Source organism: Urocitellus parryii, chromosome 3, assembly GCF_045843805.1.
Source record: "Urocitellus parryii isolate mUroPar1 chromosome 3, mUroPar1.hap1, whole genome shotgun sequence".
NCBI classification, from domain to species: domain Eukaryota; kingdom Metazoa; phylum Chordata; class Mammalia; order Rodentia; family Sciuridae; genus Urocitellus; species Urocitellus parryii.
In genome coordinates this window covers 54,900,818-54,921,440 of record NC_135533.1, presented here as the reverse complement: position 1 = coordinate 54,921,440, position 20,623 = coordinate 54,900,818, and the positions used below count along the sequence as shown (strand labels likewise).

Sequence of the window (20,623 nt, the reverse complement as noted above, 5' to 3'; positions counted from 1 at the left end):
ACTACTTTTATGAGTAGAGTGACTCTTATCACATCACCTAATTGTTTGTCTAAGTTGATCTTCATTTCAAAGCTTTCATATTATTCTAAATTTATCCTTGTCTGGAAAGTTTTGTTGTGATTTTGTAATGTGTGGCAGAACGTTGGCCTCTAACAAATCTGTCTTTCATGTGTTGTATCTGACAATATAGTTTTGGAAGAGACACTTTATCATTTGGAGAAACAGATACTGAGTTTGTGTAGTTTTGACAATATCCCTTTCCTATTTCCTTCTGTATTTAAAAATCCAAAAAATATTTGGGAACCTTTCTCTAGGCATCGTTATTGCTTCACTCTGTGTGTGGTTAGCCGCTGTGGGACTTTTTTTTTTTTTTTTTAGCTGTAACCGTATTTTTCTTTCTGTTTGGAAGAGAGCATCATGGGTAAAATCCTCATGAATTAAAAAGTGAAGCATCACGTTCATTCATAAATAAAAGTAAATGTGTTGTTTCTGGTTTAATCATTACACTTTATTACCCTAATATTTTAAAATGTCAGTTACATTTTGGGGAGTTTGGTTTATAAATTGAACAAAAATATGTATCTTTATAGTGATCATTAAAAATGATACTTTGTAAAAGTCAGAACATCTATACTTTGTGTCACTGTGGCCCATCTCAAGTCCTGATCCATGTGAATAGGTGGGTTGGACATGATCTCAGTTCCTCAGGTTGTGTAATCAAAAAGGCAGTAGAAAATTGTCCCCTCCTCCAAGCCTGCCTTTCACACAGTTGCCATTATGTCCAGTGAAGTGCTTTGAGCTACATACATGTTTTACCTCCAGAGTCTCCTTAGCACCAACACCTGGAAGCTCTGGAGTATATTCTCCAATTAATTCTGTCCTCCAGAATTAAACCATAGCTCGGATTCTTAGGTGCCGTGTATCTGGAATACAGCTCAAGGTACTGCAGGATAGTAATGAATATCTCCAGTTGTTTCTGAAAGCAGTTAAGGCTCACCATCCTTTAACAAAAATGTAGAAAATAAGTGGTGTTTTCAATACCAATAATTGAACGTGTATAAAAATGTGTGCAAATTGTGTGTTAGGTTAATTAGCAAAACAGTTAAAATTTTATTTTGTTATTTGCTTATTTGCTGTTGATCTACTTTAAAAAGTTAATTCTTTCTTGGGTCAGGGGTGATCTTCATTTCAATTTTTGAAGCATAGGCATAGGAACAATTAATTTATTCTGAGATTAGCGTTTATTTACTCTGTCAAAAATAATTAGCTTACATGGTTTCAATTTACAGTTTCTACAGTCTTTTATTTAGGCAGCTAACAGATTCAGAAAGTGTTTATTGCTTCTAAAGCCAGCTGATAGGAGGACAGGGATGCTAATTATTTGGTTGAAACTAAGGTTGTTGTATGTATTTAACTTCAGGGCATATGAACACCTTTCTGTAAAAGGCCATTTAGCTAAGGTGACTCCAGTAGAGATAGGGTATATTCTTTTAATGGATTTTGTTTGTTTTTAATTGTGTGTGTGTGTTCATGACTTCAGATCACCACTCAGAGCTCTTATTTCTTCAACTTGTGATTTCTCTCCCCATTGTGCTCAAAGATGCAAACTACTTACATGTACTGCTGTCCCCTGGGCTTCCTTTTAAAAGACCAGACTTACTGCTTCATGCTTTCAATTGATTGCTTTTATTTTTATGAACTAGCTTAAATTTTTTTAGTCTTCTGAAATTCTCTTTCAGCTAATTTATTTATTTATTTATTTTAAATTTAGGTGGCCACTTGCCAGGGTAAGCCCTGAGTCCTTTCTTTCGTAAATAGGACCAGGCTTGGTTAAGCCCTTCTGTAACAAGAGTGTTACAGTTCCAGTGCTGTCCTCCTCACTCAATATGGCCAGAAAATAAGTGGAGACAGGAGGCTTGCTCTGTGTACTTTTCACTGTTTATTGATTCACTCTGTGGTTATGAACTCAGAACCTGCATGAAGAGGTGAAAGATAAGCAGTTCCTGTTGGCACTGTGGGGAGCTCAGTGCAAACAGGTGTGGGAGGCTGTTTTCACTGCTAGGTATTGAGAGACTCCTTCAGTTTATCCAAAATAAAGGAGACTTTTTCTTCTAAGGATCCTCAAGGATTAATGAGGACTTGAATTATACTTCCAGTCTTTCAGGAGCTCAGCAAGTAAAACCAATCTACTCGGATATACTTTGGCAACTGAATGGATCTCTGCTCATACGGTGTGAAAATACTCCTAGTAGCACACAGGACTCTCGGGTATTTGGGAGAAAGTCAAACCTACATAAATATTTCTGTATTTGTCCTCAGGGATTCCCTAAGATCTTAGGTTATAGCTTTTGAAAATGTAGGAGTTTGGTATATCTTTAAATCATATTTGTTTCTCTGGACATGTCCTGTTCTCTAATATTCTCTTTCTCCATCCCCAATATATGTGTGTGTATGTGTTTTTGGTGAATATGTGTATATATTTGTATGACACGTGCATATTCACAGAATATCCATGAGTGAGAAAATCTGAAGGTGAAACAAAGATTCCTAAGAAAACTTAATTTGACTTGTCACATTTTAGAACATCTTTATTTGTAAACTTTCTTTTATGACAATTTGTATTGTTGTTTACTCAGTATGCTTTAAAAATGGTAATGTTGGTGCTGGAGTTTTGGCTTGATAGTAGAGCACTAATTCGATCCTCAGCACCACATAAAAATAAATAAAGGCATTGTGTCCATCTACAACTAAAATTTTTTTTTAAAAAATGGTATTGTTAGTTCACAGTAAATAAGCATCAGTCCTTTACATTCGAATAGGAGTTTATAGTTGACAGGCACTTTTAAAAATATGTTTTCTTTTCTTTTTTTTACAAAAAAATCCTCTGAAGAAGAAAGACAGGTCTTAGTATCCGTATTTCATGAGCTGAGAATTTAAGTTACATGCACTATCCTCAGTTTCATGGGAGGCTATGGGGCCAGTAGTGGCACCCACGGCTCTTGCCTGCTGTCCTACCCACCCTCACCACCACCACCAGTGATGTGGAGGGTCAGAAAGGTGGTAGTACTGACCTTACTCACCCCTGGCTCCCTTCCCTGCCGTAGGTCCCTGAGGGAGAAAATGACAGCGTGGCCAGATGCACATATCTTTATTTCCAGCAAGGCCTCTACCCTGAATCAACCTTAATTCCTGTTTGACTAGCTAGACTAAAAAGCTATAAAAATTGTGTAGGTTTGTATTCTTAATAGTTGCCATTCTGACTGGAGTGAGATGAAATCATACAGTAGTTTTGATTTGGATTTCTCTAAGTGCTAGAGATGTTGAACACTTTTTCATATATTTGTGGATTGATTGTATATCTTCTTCTGAGAAGTGTCTGTTCAGTTCCTTGGCCCCATCTATTGATTGGGTTATTTGTTCTTTTGGTATTAAGATTTTTGAGTTCTTTATATATCCTAGAGATTAGTGCTCTAACTGACGTGCTTGTGGTAAAAATTTGTCCCTAAAATATAGGATCTCTATTCATCTCACTGATTGTTTCTTTTGCTGAGAAGAAGCTTTTTAGTTTGAATTCATCCCATTTATTGATTCTTGATTTTAATTTTTGTGCTATAGGAGTCATATTAAGGTAGTTGGGGCCTAATCCAATTTGGGCCTACTTTTTCTTCTATTAGGCGCAATGTCTCTGGTTTAATTCCTAGGTCCTTGATCTACTTTGAGTTGAATTTTGTGCATGGTGAGAGATAAGGGTTTAATTTCATTTTGTTGCATATGGATTTCCAGTTTTCCCAGCACCATTTGTTGAAGAGGCTATCTTTTCTCCAATGTACGTGTTGGCGAGGATGTGGGGGAAAAGTCACACTCATACATTGCTGGTGGGACTGCAAACTGGTGCAGCCACTATGGAAAGCAGTTTGGAGATTCCTTGAAAACTGGGAATAGAACCACCATTTGACCCAGCTGTCCCACTCCTCGGTCTATACCCAAAGGACTTAAAAACAGAATACTACAGGGACACAGCCACATCAATGTTTATAGCAACACAATTCACAATAGCTAAACTGTCTAGGAACCAACCTAGATGCCCTTCAGAGGATGAATGGATAATGAAAATGTTGTATATATACACAATTAAATACTATTCATCATTAAAAGAGAATAAAATTATGGCATTTGCAGGTAAATGGATGAAGTTGGAGAATATAATGCTAAGTCAAGTTAGCCAATCCCCCCAAAAAACAAATGCAGAGTATTTTTTCTGATATAAGGATGCTGATTCATAATGGGATGCGGTGGGTGGGTGGGGGAGCATGGGAGGATAAGAGGAACTCTAGATAGAGCAGAGGGGTGAGAGGAGAAGGGAGGAGCATAGGGATAGGAAAGATGGTGGAATGAGATGGACATCATTATCCTAAGCACGTATATGAAGACACGAATGGTGTGACTCTACTTTGTGTACAACCAGAGATATGAAAAATTGTGTATGTGTAATATGAATTGTAATGCATTCCGCTATCATATATAACAAATTAAAATTTAAAATATTTAAAAAAATGTCTAGGTGACCAGACATACTGTACTGGTATTCAAATAGCCCAAATGACAAATGATGTTGTTGCAAGTGGCATAGACTTCCTGAAAGAGTGAACATCTAGTAAAGTGGAATTCCAATCAGAGTATAAAAAAGAAAATGTAATTCCTTTGATTTACATAGTTTTGTTTGAGAAAATTTGATATGTATATATATTAAAACAGCATAAAGTAATCAAGTACATATGTAAAGCAGTGTTAGAATCAGGAATGCCCTGTGGGGTATTTGAAAGTCATATGGGATGAAAGCTGGGAATGTAGGACAGTTCTTTCTAGTGTAGGACTGTTCTGGAGTTTGCCTGCCAAATGCCAAGGGTGTTTTCTGAATTAGTATGACAATCGGAATTATCCCTAAAAATTTAAAGAGCTGGGGGCCTAGGATATAGCTCAGTGGTAAAGTAATTGCCTGGCATGCATGAAGCCCTGGGTTGAATCCCCAGCACTACCAAAAAGAATTAAAAAAAAAAAAAAAAAAGAACCAAGGGAAAAGAAGGAGAAGAAGAAGAAGGAAAAAAAGATGTTTTAGATGACAGGGCCATTGGTGCAGGAAGTCCTCTTCTTCAACCACTTCAGATAGATGCATAAACCTAAGGACTCAGGAGAATAGAGATTTCCCACCATGTCTAGCCTGAAGCTCATAGCCCTGTGGTTTCATCTGGACAGGAGGGCAGCAAATATCTACTTTTATTTTTTGCCCCAAGCTCTAGATAGGGTTTTAGCCCTCATCTTTCTTTATCTGAGGTACTCTGTTCTGCATTCCTATGGTTGAATTTCTTTGTACATTATCTCTTGTCACTGTCCTTGTATTCTGCAGGGGAGACTCTCTTTAGGTTCCAAAAGAGCTATGAAAAGGGGGATTAAAAGCATCCAAGGAAACTGAAGGACCTTTGTGTTTTAAAATACTTGCAGTATTGAACTTTTTTTGATATAAGTAATTTTTGACTGTGCAAATACATGGCTAAATTATTTTGGTATGTAAATAATAAGAATTTTTTCTCGATCAGTCTGGAGGATATATTTTGCTGCAAACTCTATGCTATTTTAATAATTGGATTTGTGAATTATTTAATGAAGTTAATCTTTAATGACAGTGAAGATCAGTATGAAAGAAAGTATTCACTTCCTATGATGTGATTTCGGGAATCAGTGTTTTCACTTCTATTCTTTCTAAGGGATTGTTTTGGTTCTAGATACTCCTAGGTTCAAATTCTCCAGATTTGCTACAGGGTGGTTATTTGATTTAAAACAAATTAATCAGTTTCTCTAAGCCTTACTATAAAACTTAATCATCAGTAATATGATGATGCTGATGTTTAATAGCATGTTTACAAAGATGAAGGTAAAAATCTGATGCGGTTTTCTCCTGGCACTTACTCTTATATATTCGTCATGCAGTGTGACCACAGTACTGTTAAAAATTATGTCTTTTCCTTGACCCAAGTGAGTACATAGTGTAAACAACTTTCATAGTTGTTCTTTTGAAAGTATTGGAGTACTTTAGTAGACCCATGACATTCTGCAAATAAAATATACAGTATAATATGTGAGGTCTTGTCTTATATAATATGAACCATAAATTTACTTACTTGTCTCAAGAAAAAAAAAAAAAAAGAGCCCTCCACTTGAGATAACTGTGTCAGCAAACCTAAGCAGCAGCACAGAGCTGAGTTGAGTCAGGCATGTGGGCAGACGGTAGGCTTGCCAGCTGGGTGATGCACGCAGCAACCCGGAGTCGCAGCTTTCAGTGTACACATTTGCATGTCATGGACATTTGGGTTGCACAAAAATATCAAAACCACAAATATTAAATCGGAAATGTTCAAGGATATACTATCCTTCACCTAAAAATGATCTCTGTATACATGAACACTTTTAGCTTTGTTTCCTATTTTTTTCAATTTTAAAATGATAATGCGAAAAGTGTTCACATATTGTTTTCCTCTTCTCTTGTAGCTTTTTAAAGAATAAATCTCTAAAAGTAGAATTACTCTATCCACAGACATAAACCTTTTATGGTACTTGATGTAATTATCAGATTTTCTATAGGTAATATATAGATTTACACTGTCCCAGTTAAGTAGTTTCAGCTCTCTCTAACCAGGTGAATTTTCTTTAAAGTGTTTGGGGAAACTAATTTAATAGGTAAAATATTGATTTAAATTGCATTTCTTTTGTATTTCTTATATTTATTCATTCATATTTTCTCTGTTTACATTATAAGATTACTTACTAATCTGAGCCTTTGTAGGGGTTTGGAAAAATCAGATTTTTAATCTAATTATATTTTTCTGCACTTTTCTTTTAGCTCCAGTAATAAATCGATTCACAAGGCGTGCCTCAGGTAAGTCTGATTCTACTATGGCTTTTGCTTACTTATGGGGACATTTACAAAATGGGCAAGAAGTTACAAAGAATAATTGCTGTAGATTAATAATTTCTTTGTCATTTTCCCAGAAATCAAAACCATCTGACATAATCATGAATTAGGAAATAATTGAAAATGTTCTCTGAGTAACTAAATATATAAGTTATGCTGTAGCCTAAGCTGATGTACCTTTTAAATGGAGATTATCATCCCAGTATGTTACTTCTACATTTTGGTAAAATTACTACTTGCATGGTTCTCTGATTTACCAGCTACAGTTTAGAAGCAGTGATTTTAGAAGATGGGTGAAGGAGACCTAGCAACAGTGATGAGTGAGAGTTTTTAAGTAGGGGCAGGAAGACTCTTAAAATGCAAATTGAAGAACTTATCATTATGGAGTCATTTAGGATAGGAATATATTACTTTATATTTGTTAATGTCCTGAGGCTATTGCTGTCTTTAAATTTGCCACAGTAACCTTATAGATAGTCATGGGACAGCCCTATAACAAGTGCTTAAATTAAGTTCATTATAGTGTTCTACCTGAACTGGTAGGGAAGTATGGGATGTAATTAAGAACAATTTCTGTCCAAAATAGTTTAAGTAAAGTGAATTTGGTCATTGAAATGAATAAGCTATTATTTGAGAAGTCATACTGTGGAATCCCTTCTTCTCTGAAGATGGGGAACAAATGATGTACTATTATATTTGGTTTGAGAAAAATCATGTTCCCTTGTAAATATAAATAGAATTATTCTTTTGAAAAACAAAAGGTAAACATTTCAAACAGATGACCTTTGGAGCTTGAATATTATATATGAATAATTTATTTCATAAAATTACCTTATTTTCACCTGTGCTATAATAAAGATGCTTTTAGGTCGAATTTTATTTTTAATTTGTTAGCAGTTTCTGGTTCAATTTAATCTTGCTATATAGTGATCAGGTCTATAAAGACAGGAATGAGGAAAATTTGCTACATTGGTATGGTATGTACATTGCCATTCTGAGGTTTTTGTAATATCAAAGTGTATTTATTTTAAATGGTAAAGAAAAAGTATCGATTGTAATGCCGTTTGTGGAATGAGTTATTTTATATCAGTAAGGCATCAAATTTATCTCAAGCAGAGATACCAAACTTGACCTTTATGAACAGTGATGGAAACAAGGAAGGAAAAATAAGAATCAGTATCATCGTGTCTTAATGATGTGAAATCCTTTCAACAGAAACTTAGGAGTCTTAAAATAAGTAATCTCCCTTTCTGCCTCAAACTGTATGACATGTGACTTTCATTTCTGGGTAAACTCCATTAATATTTGTATAATATATTTATCATTAATTGATAGATCAGGGCTCCAGTGTATAGGTTAGTTTCAAAAAACCATTATTCCATTATTTTACATCCCTCTTCCACCAAATATGTGTTCAGTATATCTCATCAAAACTTGATAATGTAAAGATGATGGGATACTAGAAAAAAAAAATTAAAATTAAAAATCAAATGTTGCATTTATTCCTAGAGTGACATATATTTAGAAATATTAATTAAATACAGTAGGATACAGTTTGGTATAAATCAGGTGATACAAATTCAGGAGTCTTGTTATACTTAAAAATAAGCCTTTGGGGCTGGGGTTATGGCTCAAGTGGTAGCGTGCTCGCCTGGCAAGTGCGGGGCACTGGATTCGATCCTCAGCACCACATAAAAATAAAATAAAGATGTTGTGTCCACCGAAAATTTAAAAAAAATTTAAAAAACTTTCTCTCTCTCTCTCTTTAAAAAAAAAAATAAGCCTTAATGGGTAAAATTGTTATCTAATAATGTAGAATGTTGAGAACCATAATGAAAATGATTTTTGACAGTATTGGAAGGAAAAGAGAACCAATTTATGGAGAATACCTATGCTAAGCATTTTAAATACATTATAAATCTTTGGTTATAGGAGAGGAAATTATATTTAGTATCTTAGATAAAAAGAACAGTGGTATAAAAAGCAAAAAACTAAATGGGACCTACTTAATTATCTATACACCTAAAATTTATATTGGCTTTCTTATTTTTCTTATGAAAGTTTGTCTACAATTATTATTATTTTTTTTGGCAAAGAAGGATATAGGAACCATCTTAAGACATCCTAAAGAGGATATTCTACAGCTCTCTTTGAAAATTTGATCTAGTGGCTAAAAGTGAGGTTTAGTAGAGGAGATATACATCAGCTTCTTTGAAAGTAACATTTCCAGAAAATTTTAAAAATAAGTGATTTCTCAATTGTGATAACTAAGAATATTTCTTAAGATATCTTTTTCTCATCAAGTTTTATTTGAGAAATATTTTCTTTTCCAAAGTAAATTATAAAACTGTAACATAAGAAGTAAAATTTAGGGGAAAAAAGTCCGACAAATCAACCAGAAGTCTGTATGTAAATTTGTTTCTTATTCATCTATTTAAAAATAATAATTCAAAAAAATAAATGCTAGATTGCCTGTATTACATAGTACATAATATATGCTACCTATCACAATAATAACTTTGCAGTGCTGAGTATTCAGTTACTGCTGAAAGAATGAAAAAATGTTCTAAGTTTCCTGAGTCTTTGAGTTTTTGGCTTTTGATAGTTGTACTGCATGTATTAAAATTTTCAAACCTGAATAATTTCAATAAAACATTCCCCACCTTTTTGTTCCTTTTTCTTTTGTTAGCTTCATGAAGAAGAATCTTTTAGTTAGGAGATATTTACCTAATACATTATTTAGGATTGCAGTACTAATAGTACTATTTGTCCTAAACTCTCCTGTCTTTATGCGTTTTCAGTGTCTGCCCATAAACCTGTCAGTCATCATTTTTATAAGTAAAAAGATCAGTTTCTCTCAATATTTCCAAACAGAACTTCTAGAATCTTTAAGAATGTGTAGAGGTGTTAGGGTTTCATGAACCAGTTTTCCATTTTGTGCAGGGATGAGAGGCATGGGGTGGAGTGATTAGTGGGAATGAGGGAAGAAAGGTGCTGGGAGAACAGGGCCCCACCCCCCAGGTTAGGTCGGGCAGGTTCTGCAAAACTTGAAGAATAGCAGCTGGACGCCTTCTGAGATGCAGCTGTATACATCCTCCTGTGTCTTCCGACAGCATCTCATAACCTTAGTTTTGAACAGCACTCCAGAACCCCATTGTTAAGAAGAAATACTGCTTTTGCTCCCTTAAACCTATTTCAAGTCTTAGTAATCATTTCTTTAAAAATACAGAGAAATATAAACATAAAGTTATTTACCTCGCTGAGGTTTCTTTTCATTTTCCTCCCCTCAGTTTGGGACCTTAACACCTATATTCAAGCTTGTCCTGAGGGCTAAGTTAAATGGTTTCAATAAAGTTCCCAGCCGAGTGTTTAGTCTCTCAAAAATGTTCGTGCTCAGCTCTCTTCTCCTGAAAATGGTTTAAAACAAAACAATAAAACCCTTAGTTTTGTATGTGAGCCTGTCAGAGAAAAGCCTTGGAGAGTTATAACATGATTTGATAGTAATCTTTAATAAGGGCATCTCTTTTATATTGTTTGTCTACTACCAATTTTTAAAATGTCTACAGAATGGTTTCCCTCTGGTTTTGTCTCTTTGAACTAACAAAAAAGAGAAAGAAAGAAAGGCCTGATCAGTCTGGAGACAATGCCTTGCATCACAAGGTCAGGCCTCTCTGAAATTTTTTTATTACAAGGTTTCATTTTGATCACAGTCAGTCTTGTAGAAAGCTTTAAAGAAGAGCTCAGGGAGCTCCTTTACCTAGGTTCCCCAGTTGTTAATGTTTTGCCACATCTTTCCCCTCCTTTTTTACACACACACTTTTATTTTTTTATTGAGCCTTTATGGAATCCTAAATACTGGAGAATATAACTCCTGAGAACAATATAACGTAACACTCAGGGAATTGAAACTTGCTACAATAAGGTTGGCTAATATACAGTTTAGAGTTAGATTTCCCTAGTTGTCCTAATTATTCTCTTCCCCTATTTTTATTAAGTCCCTTCATGTATTTATTATTTATATTGCATTTAATTGTCATAACTCAAGTTTTTCTCGTCTTTCAGAGATTGACTTCCTAAAATTTGCTTTTTCAAAGTTTTTATCCCTAACAGTGGAACAGTTTCCTGTATTGCTTGGCATGGGCCCAGCCACTGCCTAGTCAGTGTGCCCCATTGGCATTTAGTATTGCCTTTATGGACTACTGTTGAGCATTACTTGCTCTAAAGTAATTATTTCTTAGAAGTGAAAACGGAACTCCAAATTATGAATTGCATGTTTTCATGTGGGAATAATTAATCCACTCATCAAAGTTTTACCATGAACAATGGATTTTAGTGTGTGTGTGTGTGTGTGTGTGTGTGTGTATGTGTGTGTTTAAGATGGGCACAATGCCTTTATTTTATTTGTTTATTTTTTTATGTGGTGCTGAGAAACAAACTCAGTGCCTCACACGTGCTAGGCAAGTGCTCTGTACCACTGAGCCACAATCCCAGCCCTAGAGTATATTTTTAACAAAGTTGTAATTTTGTCTAAACTAGCCTTCAGAAAAACTCAGAGGTGAAATTAAAGCCTTTAAATCTCACACACTCACTGTGAAACATATTAAGAATCTCAGTAAAATCACCCCAAACAGAAAATGATTAGTCTCTGAGAAAGTAGTCAAATAGGAGAAGTTCAGATTTGTCTTGAATCTGATTCGGAGACCATATGCTTCCTTGATTCAGGGAACATATGCTTCCTTTTGTTTTGTTTTGGAAATATTTTGTAGCCTTGGTGTTCACTATTTCTACTTTAAAGTTTCTTGATGATAAGAACTTTTAATTCTCAAATTATCATCTCCCCCCTAGAGGTGATTCTCATATCATCAAACCAATTTGCCAGTATGATTATAGTTATGTTTATATTTTATTTTTTGAAATCAGCCTCATTTTGTATAACATTTTGAGCTTGGTGATCACCAGTACTTGACAATGCATGCTGGGAGCATACTACTTTCACCAGTGAGATTACTAATTGATTCTGCAAATGTTTACTGAGAACTGACTCCTTTGTGCCAGGTGTAGTTCTAGGAATGCAACAAGAAAAAGTTTGCAGCCCTTAAGAAGCTCACAGTTCAGCTGGAAGGCTGGCCATGACTCATATTGTGGTAGATACCATAATATCCATGAAGTGAAAGGAAAATAGCATGGTTCTCCCTGGACATGGCTCACAGAAAGGGTACTACTTGAGCTGGTCTTTAAGCTTTTAACATGCATTTCACTGGGAAAATAAGAGAAGGGAATATTTGTGCTTTATTGCTAATAGCTAGCTATTTTTATTAAGTATTATTGTATAAACTCCATTTGCACAGTACGTTGCTAGGCATTTTACCTCTGCTGTCAGGCACCTCTCACATGCAGTGAGTAGATGACTGTGGCCATTGACAGCAGGGACTTAAGGCCTGGAATGATTTCTGCCTTTAATTCACCATCACATCAGAGTGTTAGCGTCTGCTTTGCCAAGGGAGGCCATATAGGCTCTGGATCCAGGTAGACCAAGCTCTCTTACTTAATATATCTACTTACTAAAAACGTGTGTGTTTGTCCTTAGTGACCTTTCTAAGCTTAGTTGCATTATAGAATGAAGATAATACACAACTCACAAGATTTTTGAAATTAATTGAGCCGTAGATAATCTGTGAAAAACATGTAACACAGTATTCTTTCCAGCTTAGTTTGACACTATTGGCCTGTTGTCTAAATATGTCTCACAGATAGGCAGAGGCCTCTAAGAACCCTGGGCTGGATGTGGTCGTGGGTTAGAAGCAGCTTGTGTACTTCAGAGTTTGACATGAAGAATTAGATGGAAAGATGACACCCAAGGTAAGGGTCAGTTCCACTGAGGCAACGGATAAAACCAGAGCTGCCAGTATTGGGCAAGGGAGTTGAAAAGAGATGTCAGAGGGTGGGGCCTGGAGAGGTTCTTTGAGATGCCAGAGTCCAGGTGCCTGGGTCCAGGCTTCTTCCTCATTGGGGATGGAAGTCCATTAAGGGCTCCCAGCCATTTCCTGCACCTGTTAATTCTATTTCCCCAGATTAATGTTAAAACATATTCTTCCTTGTAGTCTTGTTGCAACTAAAAGAAAGTGAATGGAGCAGGTGCTGCTCCCATCTCATCTCCAGCCGCTTGTCTGTCCTCCATACCCTTGCAGCCCCGATTTACTCTCTTTTTTTTTTTTTTTTTTATTGTTGGTCGTTCAAAACATTACATAGTTCCTCATACATCATATTTCACAGTTTGATTCAAATGAGTTATGAACTCCCAATTTTATCCCGTATACAGATTGCTGCATCACATCAGTTACCCTTCCATTGATTGACATATTGCCTTTCTAGTGTCTGATGTATTCTGCTGTCTATATTATTCTCTACTATCCCCCCTCCCCTCCCCTCCCCTCCCCTTTTCTCTCTCTACCCCTTCTACTGTAAATCACTTCTTCCATTTGAATTATCTTGTCTTACCCCTCCTTTCCTCTTATATGTCATTTTGTATAACCCTGAGGATCGCCTTCCATTTCCATGCGATTCCCCTTCTCGTTTCCTTTCCCTCCCACCTCTCAACACTGTTAATGAAAATCTTCGTCTCAAGCTCTTCGTCCCTACCCTGTCCTTGTTTCCTCCCCGTATATCAGAGGAGTCATTTGGTATTTGTTTTTTAAAGATTGACTAGCTTCACTTAGCATAATCTGCTCTAATGCCATCCATTTCCCTCCAAATTCTATGATTTTGTCATTTTTAAATGCAGAGTAATACTCCATTGTGTATAAATGCCACATTTTTTTAATCCATTCATCTATTGAAGGGCATCTAGGCTGATTCCACAATCTTGCTATCGTGAATTGTGCTGCTATGAACATCGATGTAGCAGTGTCCCTGTAGCATGCTCTTATTAGGTCTTTAGGGAATAGACCGAGAAGGGGAATAGCTGGGTCAAATGGTGGTTCCATTCCCAGCTTTCCAAGAAATCTCCATACTGCTTTCCAAATTGGCTGCACCAATTTGCAGTCCCACCAGCAATGAACAAGAGTGCCCTTTCCCCACATCCTCTCCAGCACTTATTGTTGTTTGACTTCCTAATGGCTGCCAATCTTACTGGAGTGAGATGGTATCTTAGGGTAGTTTTGATTTGCATTTCTCTGACTGCTAGCGATGGTGAGCATTTTTTCATGTACTTATTGATTGATTGTATGTCCTCTTCTGAGAAGTGTCTGTTCAGGTCCTTTGCCCATTTATTGATTGGGTTACTTGTTGTCTTATTGTCTAATTTTTTGAGTTCTTTGTATATTCTGGTTATTAGGGCTCTATCTGAAGTGTGTGGAGTAAAGATTTGTTCCCAGGATGTAGGCTCCCTGTTTATCTCTCTTATTGTTTCTTTTGCTGAGAAAAAACTTTTTAGTTTGAGTAAGTCCCATTTGTTGATTCTAGTTGTTAACTCTTGCGCTATGGGTGTCCTATTGAGGAATTTGGAGCCTGCTCCCACAGTATGTAGATCATAACCAACTTTTTCTTCTATCAGATGCCGTGTCTCTGATTTAATATCAAGCTCCTTGATCCATTTTGAGTTAACTTTTGTGCAAGGCGAGAGATAGGGATTCAGATTCATTTTGATGCAAATGGATTTCCAGTTTTCCCAGCACCATTTGTTGAAGATGCTATCCTTCCTCCATTGCATGCTTTTAGCCCCTTTATCAAAAATAAGATAGTTGTAGTTTTGTGGATTGGTTACTGTGTCCTCTATTCTATACCATTGGTCCACCCGCCTGTTTTGGTACCAGTACCATGCTGTTTTCGTTACTATTTTTTTTTTTTTTTTGTATTCTTTTTTTTTTTTTTTTTTTATTTATTTTTTTTTATTGGTCGTTCATAACATTACATAGTTCTTAATACATCATATTACACGGTTTGATTCAAGTGGATTATGAACTCCCGCTTTTACCCCGTATACAAATTGCTGTATCACATCAGTTACCCTTCCATTGATTGACATATTGCCTTTCTAGTGTCTGATGTATTCTGCTGTCTGTCCTATTGTCTACTATCCCCCCTCCCCTCCCCTCCCCTCCCCTCCCCTTTTCTCTCTCTACCCCTTCTACTGTAAATCATGTCTTCCATTTGTATTCTCTTGACTTACCCCTCCTTACCTCTTATATGACATTTTGTATAACCCTGAGGATCGCCTTCCATTTCCATGCAATTTCCCTTCTCACTCCCTTTCCCTCCCACCTCTCATCCCTGTTTACTGTAAATATTCTTCTCAAGCTCTTCGTCCCTACCCTGTCCTTGTTTACACCCCTTATATCAAAGGAGTCATTTGGTATTTGTTTTTTAAAGATTGACTAGCTTCACTTAGCATAATCTGCTCTAATGCCATCCATTTCCCTCCAAATTCTATAATTTTGTCATTTTTTAATGCAGAGTAATACTCCATAGTGTATAAATGCCACATTTTTTTTATCCATTCATCTATTGAAGGGCATCTAGGCTGGTTCCACAGTCTTGCTATCGTGAATTGAGCTGCTATGAACATCGATGTAGCAGTGTCCCTGTAGCATGCTCTTGTTAGGGCTTTAGGGAATAGACCGAGAAGGGGAATAGCTGGGTCAAATGGTGGTTCCATTCCCAGCTTTCCGAGAAATCTCCATACTGCTTTCCAGATTGGCTGCACCAATTTGCAGTCCCACCAGCAATGAACAAGAGTGCCCTTTTCCCCGCATCCTCTCCAGCACTTATTGTTGTTTGACTTCCTAATGGCTGCCAGTCTTACTGGAGTGAGATGGTATCTTAGGGTAGTTTTGATTTGCATTTCTCTGACTGCTAGCGATGGTGAGCATTTTTTCATGTACTTGTTGATTGATTGTATGTCCTCCTCTGAGAAGTGTCTGTTCAGGTCCTTGGCCCATTTATTGATTGGGTTATTTGTTATCTTATTGTCTAATTTTTTGAGTTCTTTGTATATTCTGGTTATTAGGGCTCTATCTGAAGTGTGTGGAGTAAAGATTTGTTCCCAGGATGTAGGCTCCCTATTTATCTCTCTTATTGTTTCTTTTGCTGAGAAAAAACTTTTTAGTTTGAGTAAGTCCCATTTGTTGATTCTAGTTGTTAACTCTAGCGCTATGGGTGTCCTATTGAGGAATTTGGAGCCCGATCCCACAGCGTGTAGATCATAACCAACTTTTTCTTCTATCAGATGCCGTGTCTCTGATTTAATATCAAGCTCCTTGATCCATTTTGAGTTAACTTTTGTGCACGGCGAGAGATAGGGATTCAGATTCATTTTGGTGCAAATGGATTTCCAGTTTTCCCAGCACCATTTGTTGAAGATGCTATCCTTCCTCCATTGCATGCTTTTAGCCCCTTTATCAAAAATAAGATAGTTGTAGTTTTGTGGATTGGTTACTGTGTCCTCTATTCTGTACCATTGGTCCACCCGCCTGTTTTGGTACCAGTACCATGCTGTTTTTGTTACTATTGCTCTGTAGTATAGCTTGAAGTCTGGTATCGCTATACCGCCTGATTCACACTTCCTGCTTAGTATTGTTTTTGCTATTCTGGGTCTTTTATTATTCCATATGAATTTCATGATTCTTTTATCTATTTCTACAAGATATGCTGTTGGGATTTTGATTGGCATTGCATTGAACTTATAGAGAACTTTTGGTAATATCGCCATTTTGATGATGTTAGTTCTGCCTATCCATGAGCAGGGTATGTTTTTCCATCTTCTAAGGTCTTCTTCTATGTCTTTCTTTAGGGTTCTGTAATTTTCATTGTATAAATCTTTCACCTCTTTAGTTAGGTTGATTCCCAAGTATTTTATTTTTTGGGGGGATATTGTGAATGGAGTAGTTGTCCTCATTTCCGTTTCAGAGGATTTGTCGCTCATATACAGGAACGCCTTTGATTTATGCGTGTTGATCTTATATCCTGCCACTTTGCTGAATTCATTTATTAGCTCTAATAGCTTCTTTGTAGACCCTTTTGGGTCTGCTAGGTATAGAATCATATCATCTGCAAATAGTGATAATTTAAGTTCTTCTTTTCCAATTTTTATCCCTTTAATTTCTTTCGTCTGTCTAATTGCTCTTGCCAGTGTTTCGAGGACTATGTTGAACAGAAGTGGTGAGAGAGGGCATCCCTGTCTTGTACCAGATCTTAGAGGGAATGCCTTCAATTTTTCTCCATTCAGAATGATGCTGGCCTGTGGCTTATCATATATTGCTTTTACAATGTTGAGGTATGATCCTGTTATCCCTAATTTTTCTAGAGTTTTGAACATAAAGGGATGCTGTACTTTGTCGAATGCTTTTTCTGCATCTATCGAGACTATCATATGGTTCTTATTTTTTAGTCTATTGATGTGGTGGATAACATTTATTGATTTCCGTATATTGAACCAGCCTTGCATCCCATGGATGAATCCTACTTGATCATGGTGTATAATTTTTTTGATATGTATTTGAATCCGGTTCGCCAGAATTTTATTGAGAATTTTTGCGTCAAGGTTCATTAGAGATATTGGTCTGTAGTTTTCTTTCTTTGAAGTGTCTTTGTCTGGTTTCGGAATCAGGGTGATGTTGGCCTCGTAGAATGAATTTGGAAGTTCTCCCTCTTTTTCTATTTCCTGAAATAGCTTGAAAAGTATTGGTGTTAGTTCCTCTTTAAAGGTTTTGTAAAACTCTGCTGTATACCCATCCGGTCCTGGGCTTTTCTTAGTTGGTAGTCTTTTGATGGTTTCTTCTATTTCTTCTATTGTTATTGGTCTGTTTAGGTTGTCTATATCCTCCTGGTTCAATCTGGGCAGATCGTAAGACTTAAGGAATTTATCTATGCCTTCACTATCTTCTATTTTATTGGAGTATAAGGCTTCAAAATAGTCTCTGATTATCTTCTGTATTTCTGAAGTGTCTGTTGTGATATTGCCTTTTTCATCCCGTATGCTAGTAATCTGGGTTCTCTCTCTTCTTCTCTTCGTTAGCATGGCTAAGGGTCTGTCAATTTTATTTATTTTTTCAAAGAACCAGCTTTTAGTTTTGTCAATTTTTTCAATTGTTTCTTTTGTTTCAATTTCATTAATTTCAGCTCTGATTTTGATTATTTCTTGCCTTCTACTTCTTTTGCTGTTGTTTTGCTCTTCTTTTTCTAGGATTTTGAGATGAAGTATGAGATCATTTATTTGTTGGTTTTTTCTTTTTTTGAGGAATGAACTGCACGCAATGAATTTTCCTCTTAGAACTGCTTTCAATGTGTCCCATAGATTCCGATATGTTGTGTCCGTGTTTTCATTTAACTCTAGGAATTTTTTAATTTCCTCCTTGATGTCTTCAATAACCCATATGTCACTCAGCAACCTGTTGTTCATTCTCCAAGTGATGCTTGATTTTTCCTTTCTTCTTTTATCATTGATTTTCAGTTTCATTCCATTATGATCAGATAAGATGCATGGTATTATCTCTACCCCTTTATATTGTCTAAGAGTTGCCCTGTGACATAATATATGGTCTATTTTTGAGAAGGTTCCATGTGCTGCTGAAAAAAAAGTGTAACTACTTGATGTTGGGTGGTAAAGTCTATATATGTCAATTAAGTCTAGGTTATTAATTGTGTTGTTGAGTTCTATAGTTTCCTTGTTTAACTTTTGTTTGGAAGATCTGTCCAGTGGTGAGAGAGGTGTGTTGAAGTCTCCCATGATGATTGTATGGTGGTCTATCAGACTCTTGAACTTGAGAAGAGTTTGCTTGATGAACACCGCTGCACCATTATTTGGGGCATATATATTTATGATTGTTATGTCTTGTTGGTTTATGGTTCCCTTGAGCAGTATGAAGTGTCCTTCTTTATCCCTTTTGATTAGCTTTGGCTTGAAATCTATTTTATTAGATATGAGTATGGACACGCCTGCTTGTTTCCGCTGTCCATATGAGTGGTATGATTTTTCCCAACCTTTCACCTTCAGTCTATGGATATCTTTTTCTATCAGATGCGTCTCCTGTAGACAGCATATTGTTGGGTCTTGTTTTGTGATCCATTCTACTAGCCTGTGTCTCTTAATTGGTGAGTTTAAGCCATTGACATTTAGGGTTATTATTGAGATATGGTTTGTACTTCTATCCATATTTGTTTGTTAATGTTACTAAACCTGATTTGTTATCCTCTTTGACTACTTTCCCCCCTTTACTGTCCTACCTCCCATTGTTGGTTTTCAATGTTATTTTCCATTTCCTCTTCCTGCAATGTTTTGCCAAGGATTTTTTGAAGAGATGGTTTTCTAGCTGCGAATTCTTTTAACTTTTGTTTATCATGGAAGGTTTTAATTTCATCTTCTAACCTGAAGCTTAATTTTGCCGGATACACGATTCTTGGTTGGAACCCATTTTCTTTCAGTGTTTGAAATATGTTATTCCAGGATCTTCTAGCTTTCAGAGTCTGTGTTGAGAGATCAGCTGTTATCCTGATTGGTTTACCCCTAAATGTAATCTGCTTCCTTTCCCTTGTAGCTTTTAAAATTCTTTCCTTATTCTGTATGTTGGACATCTTCACTATAATGTGTCTAGGTGTGGATCTCTTATGGTTTTGTACATTCGGCGTCCTGTAGGCTTCTAGGATTTGGGATTCTGTCTCATTCTTCAAGTCTGGGAAGTTTTCTCGTATTATTTCATTGAATAGGCTGTGTATTCCTCTGGTTTGGAGCTCTGTGCCTTCCTGTATCCCAATGACTCTTAAATTTGGTCTTTTGATATTGTCCCATATTTCTTGGATGTTCTGTTCATGGTTTCTTAGCAGACTTGCTGAGCTGTCTATGTTCTTTTCCAGTTGAAATACTTTGTCTTCATTGTCTGATGTTCTCTCTTCTAAGTGATCTACTCTGCTGGTAGTATTCTCAATTGAGTTTTTAAGTTGGTTTATTTTTTCCTGCAATTCTAGTATTTCTATTTGTTTGTTTTTTATTTCCTCTATCTCCCTGTGAAATTGATCTTTTACTTCCTGGATTTGTTTGTCAATGTGATCTTTCATTATCTGATTTTGCTGTCTCATGTCTTCCTTGAGACTCCAGATCATCTGAAGCATGTATATCCTGATCTCTCTATCTGACATTCCATCTGTTGCACCTATTACCTCTTCTAAAGTTGAGTTGACCTGCATTGCCTGTGGTCCTTTCTTTCCTTGTCTTTTCATACTGCTGGCGTTTCTTTCTGCTTGGTGAAACTGTTGTGTTTTGAAATTTTCCCTCTATTTATTTATATTGCTCTTGTATAGTTGAATAATCACCCTTGCAGGGCATGTAGTGGCTGTGATCCTCCTCCAATTGGTGTGATCCGTCTACCACGCTGGGAGGCCCTAGGTCTGCTCTGCTGGTCGGTCAAAGGTCCGCCTACCCAGCAGGTACGAGGGGCACCTCTATCACTCCGCAGGTTGCTGGGCCTAACCTCCCGATGGGTCAAAGGTTCCCCTAGCTTGCAGGGGGCTGCTCCCGGAGCGAGAGCTAGGCCTCCCGGGGGAGCCCGGATGGTGGAGGCCGACTGCCGGTTCAGGCGGGGTGGGCCAAGCCGCACTGGGTGCCGGCGGCTTGCAAACGAGGCTGGTATCAGCAGGACTTAACTCCTGCACCCGCTGCGGGGGCAC

At 36.8% G+C, this 20,623-nt stretch overlaps 1 protein-coding gene across 1 annotated transcript in view; it reads left to right on the top strand.

Annotated features, from left to right (window-relative positions):
- Prkar2b (protein kinase cAMP-dependent type II regulatory subunit beta) overlaps window positions 1–20,623 on the top strand; it is a 103,967-nt gene that overhangs the window by 16,564 nt on the left and 66,780 nt on the right. The window contains exon 2 of the mRNA XM_026395755.2: window positions 6,896–6,931. Coding sequence (XP_026251540.1) covers window positions 6,896–6,931 — 36 coding nt within the window. The remainder of the gene's footprint in view (window positions 1–6,895; window positions 6,932–20,623) is intronic.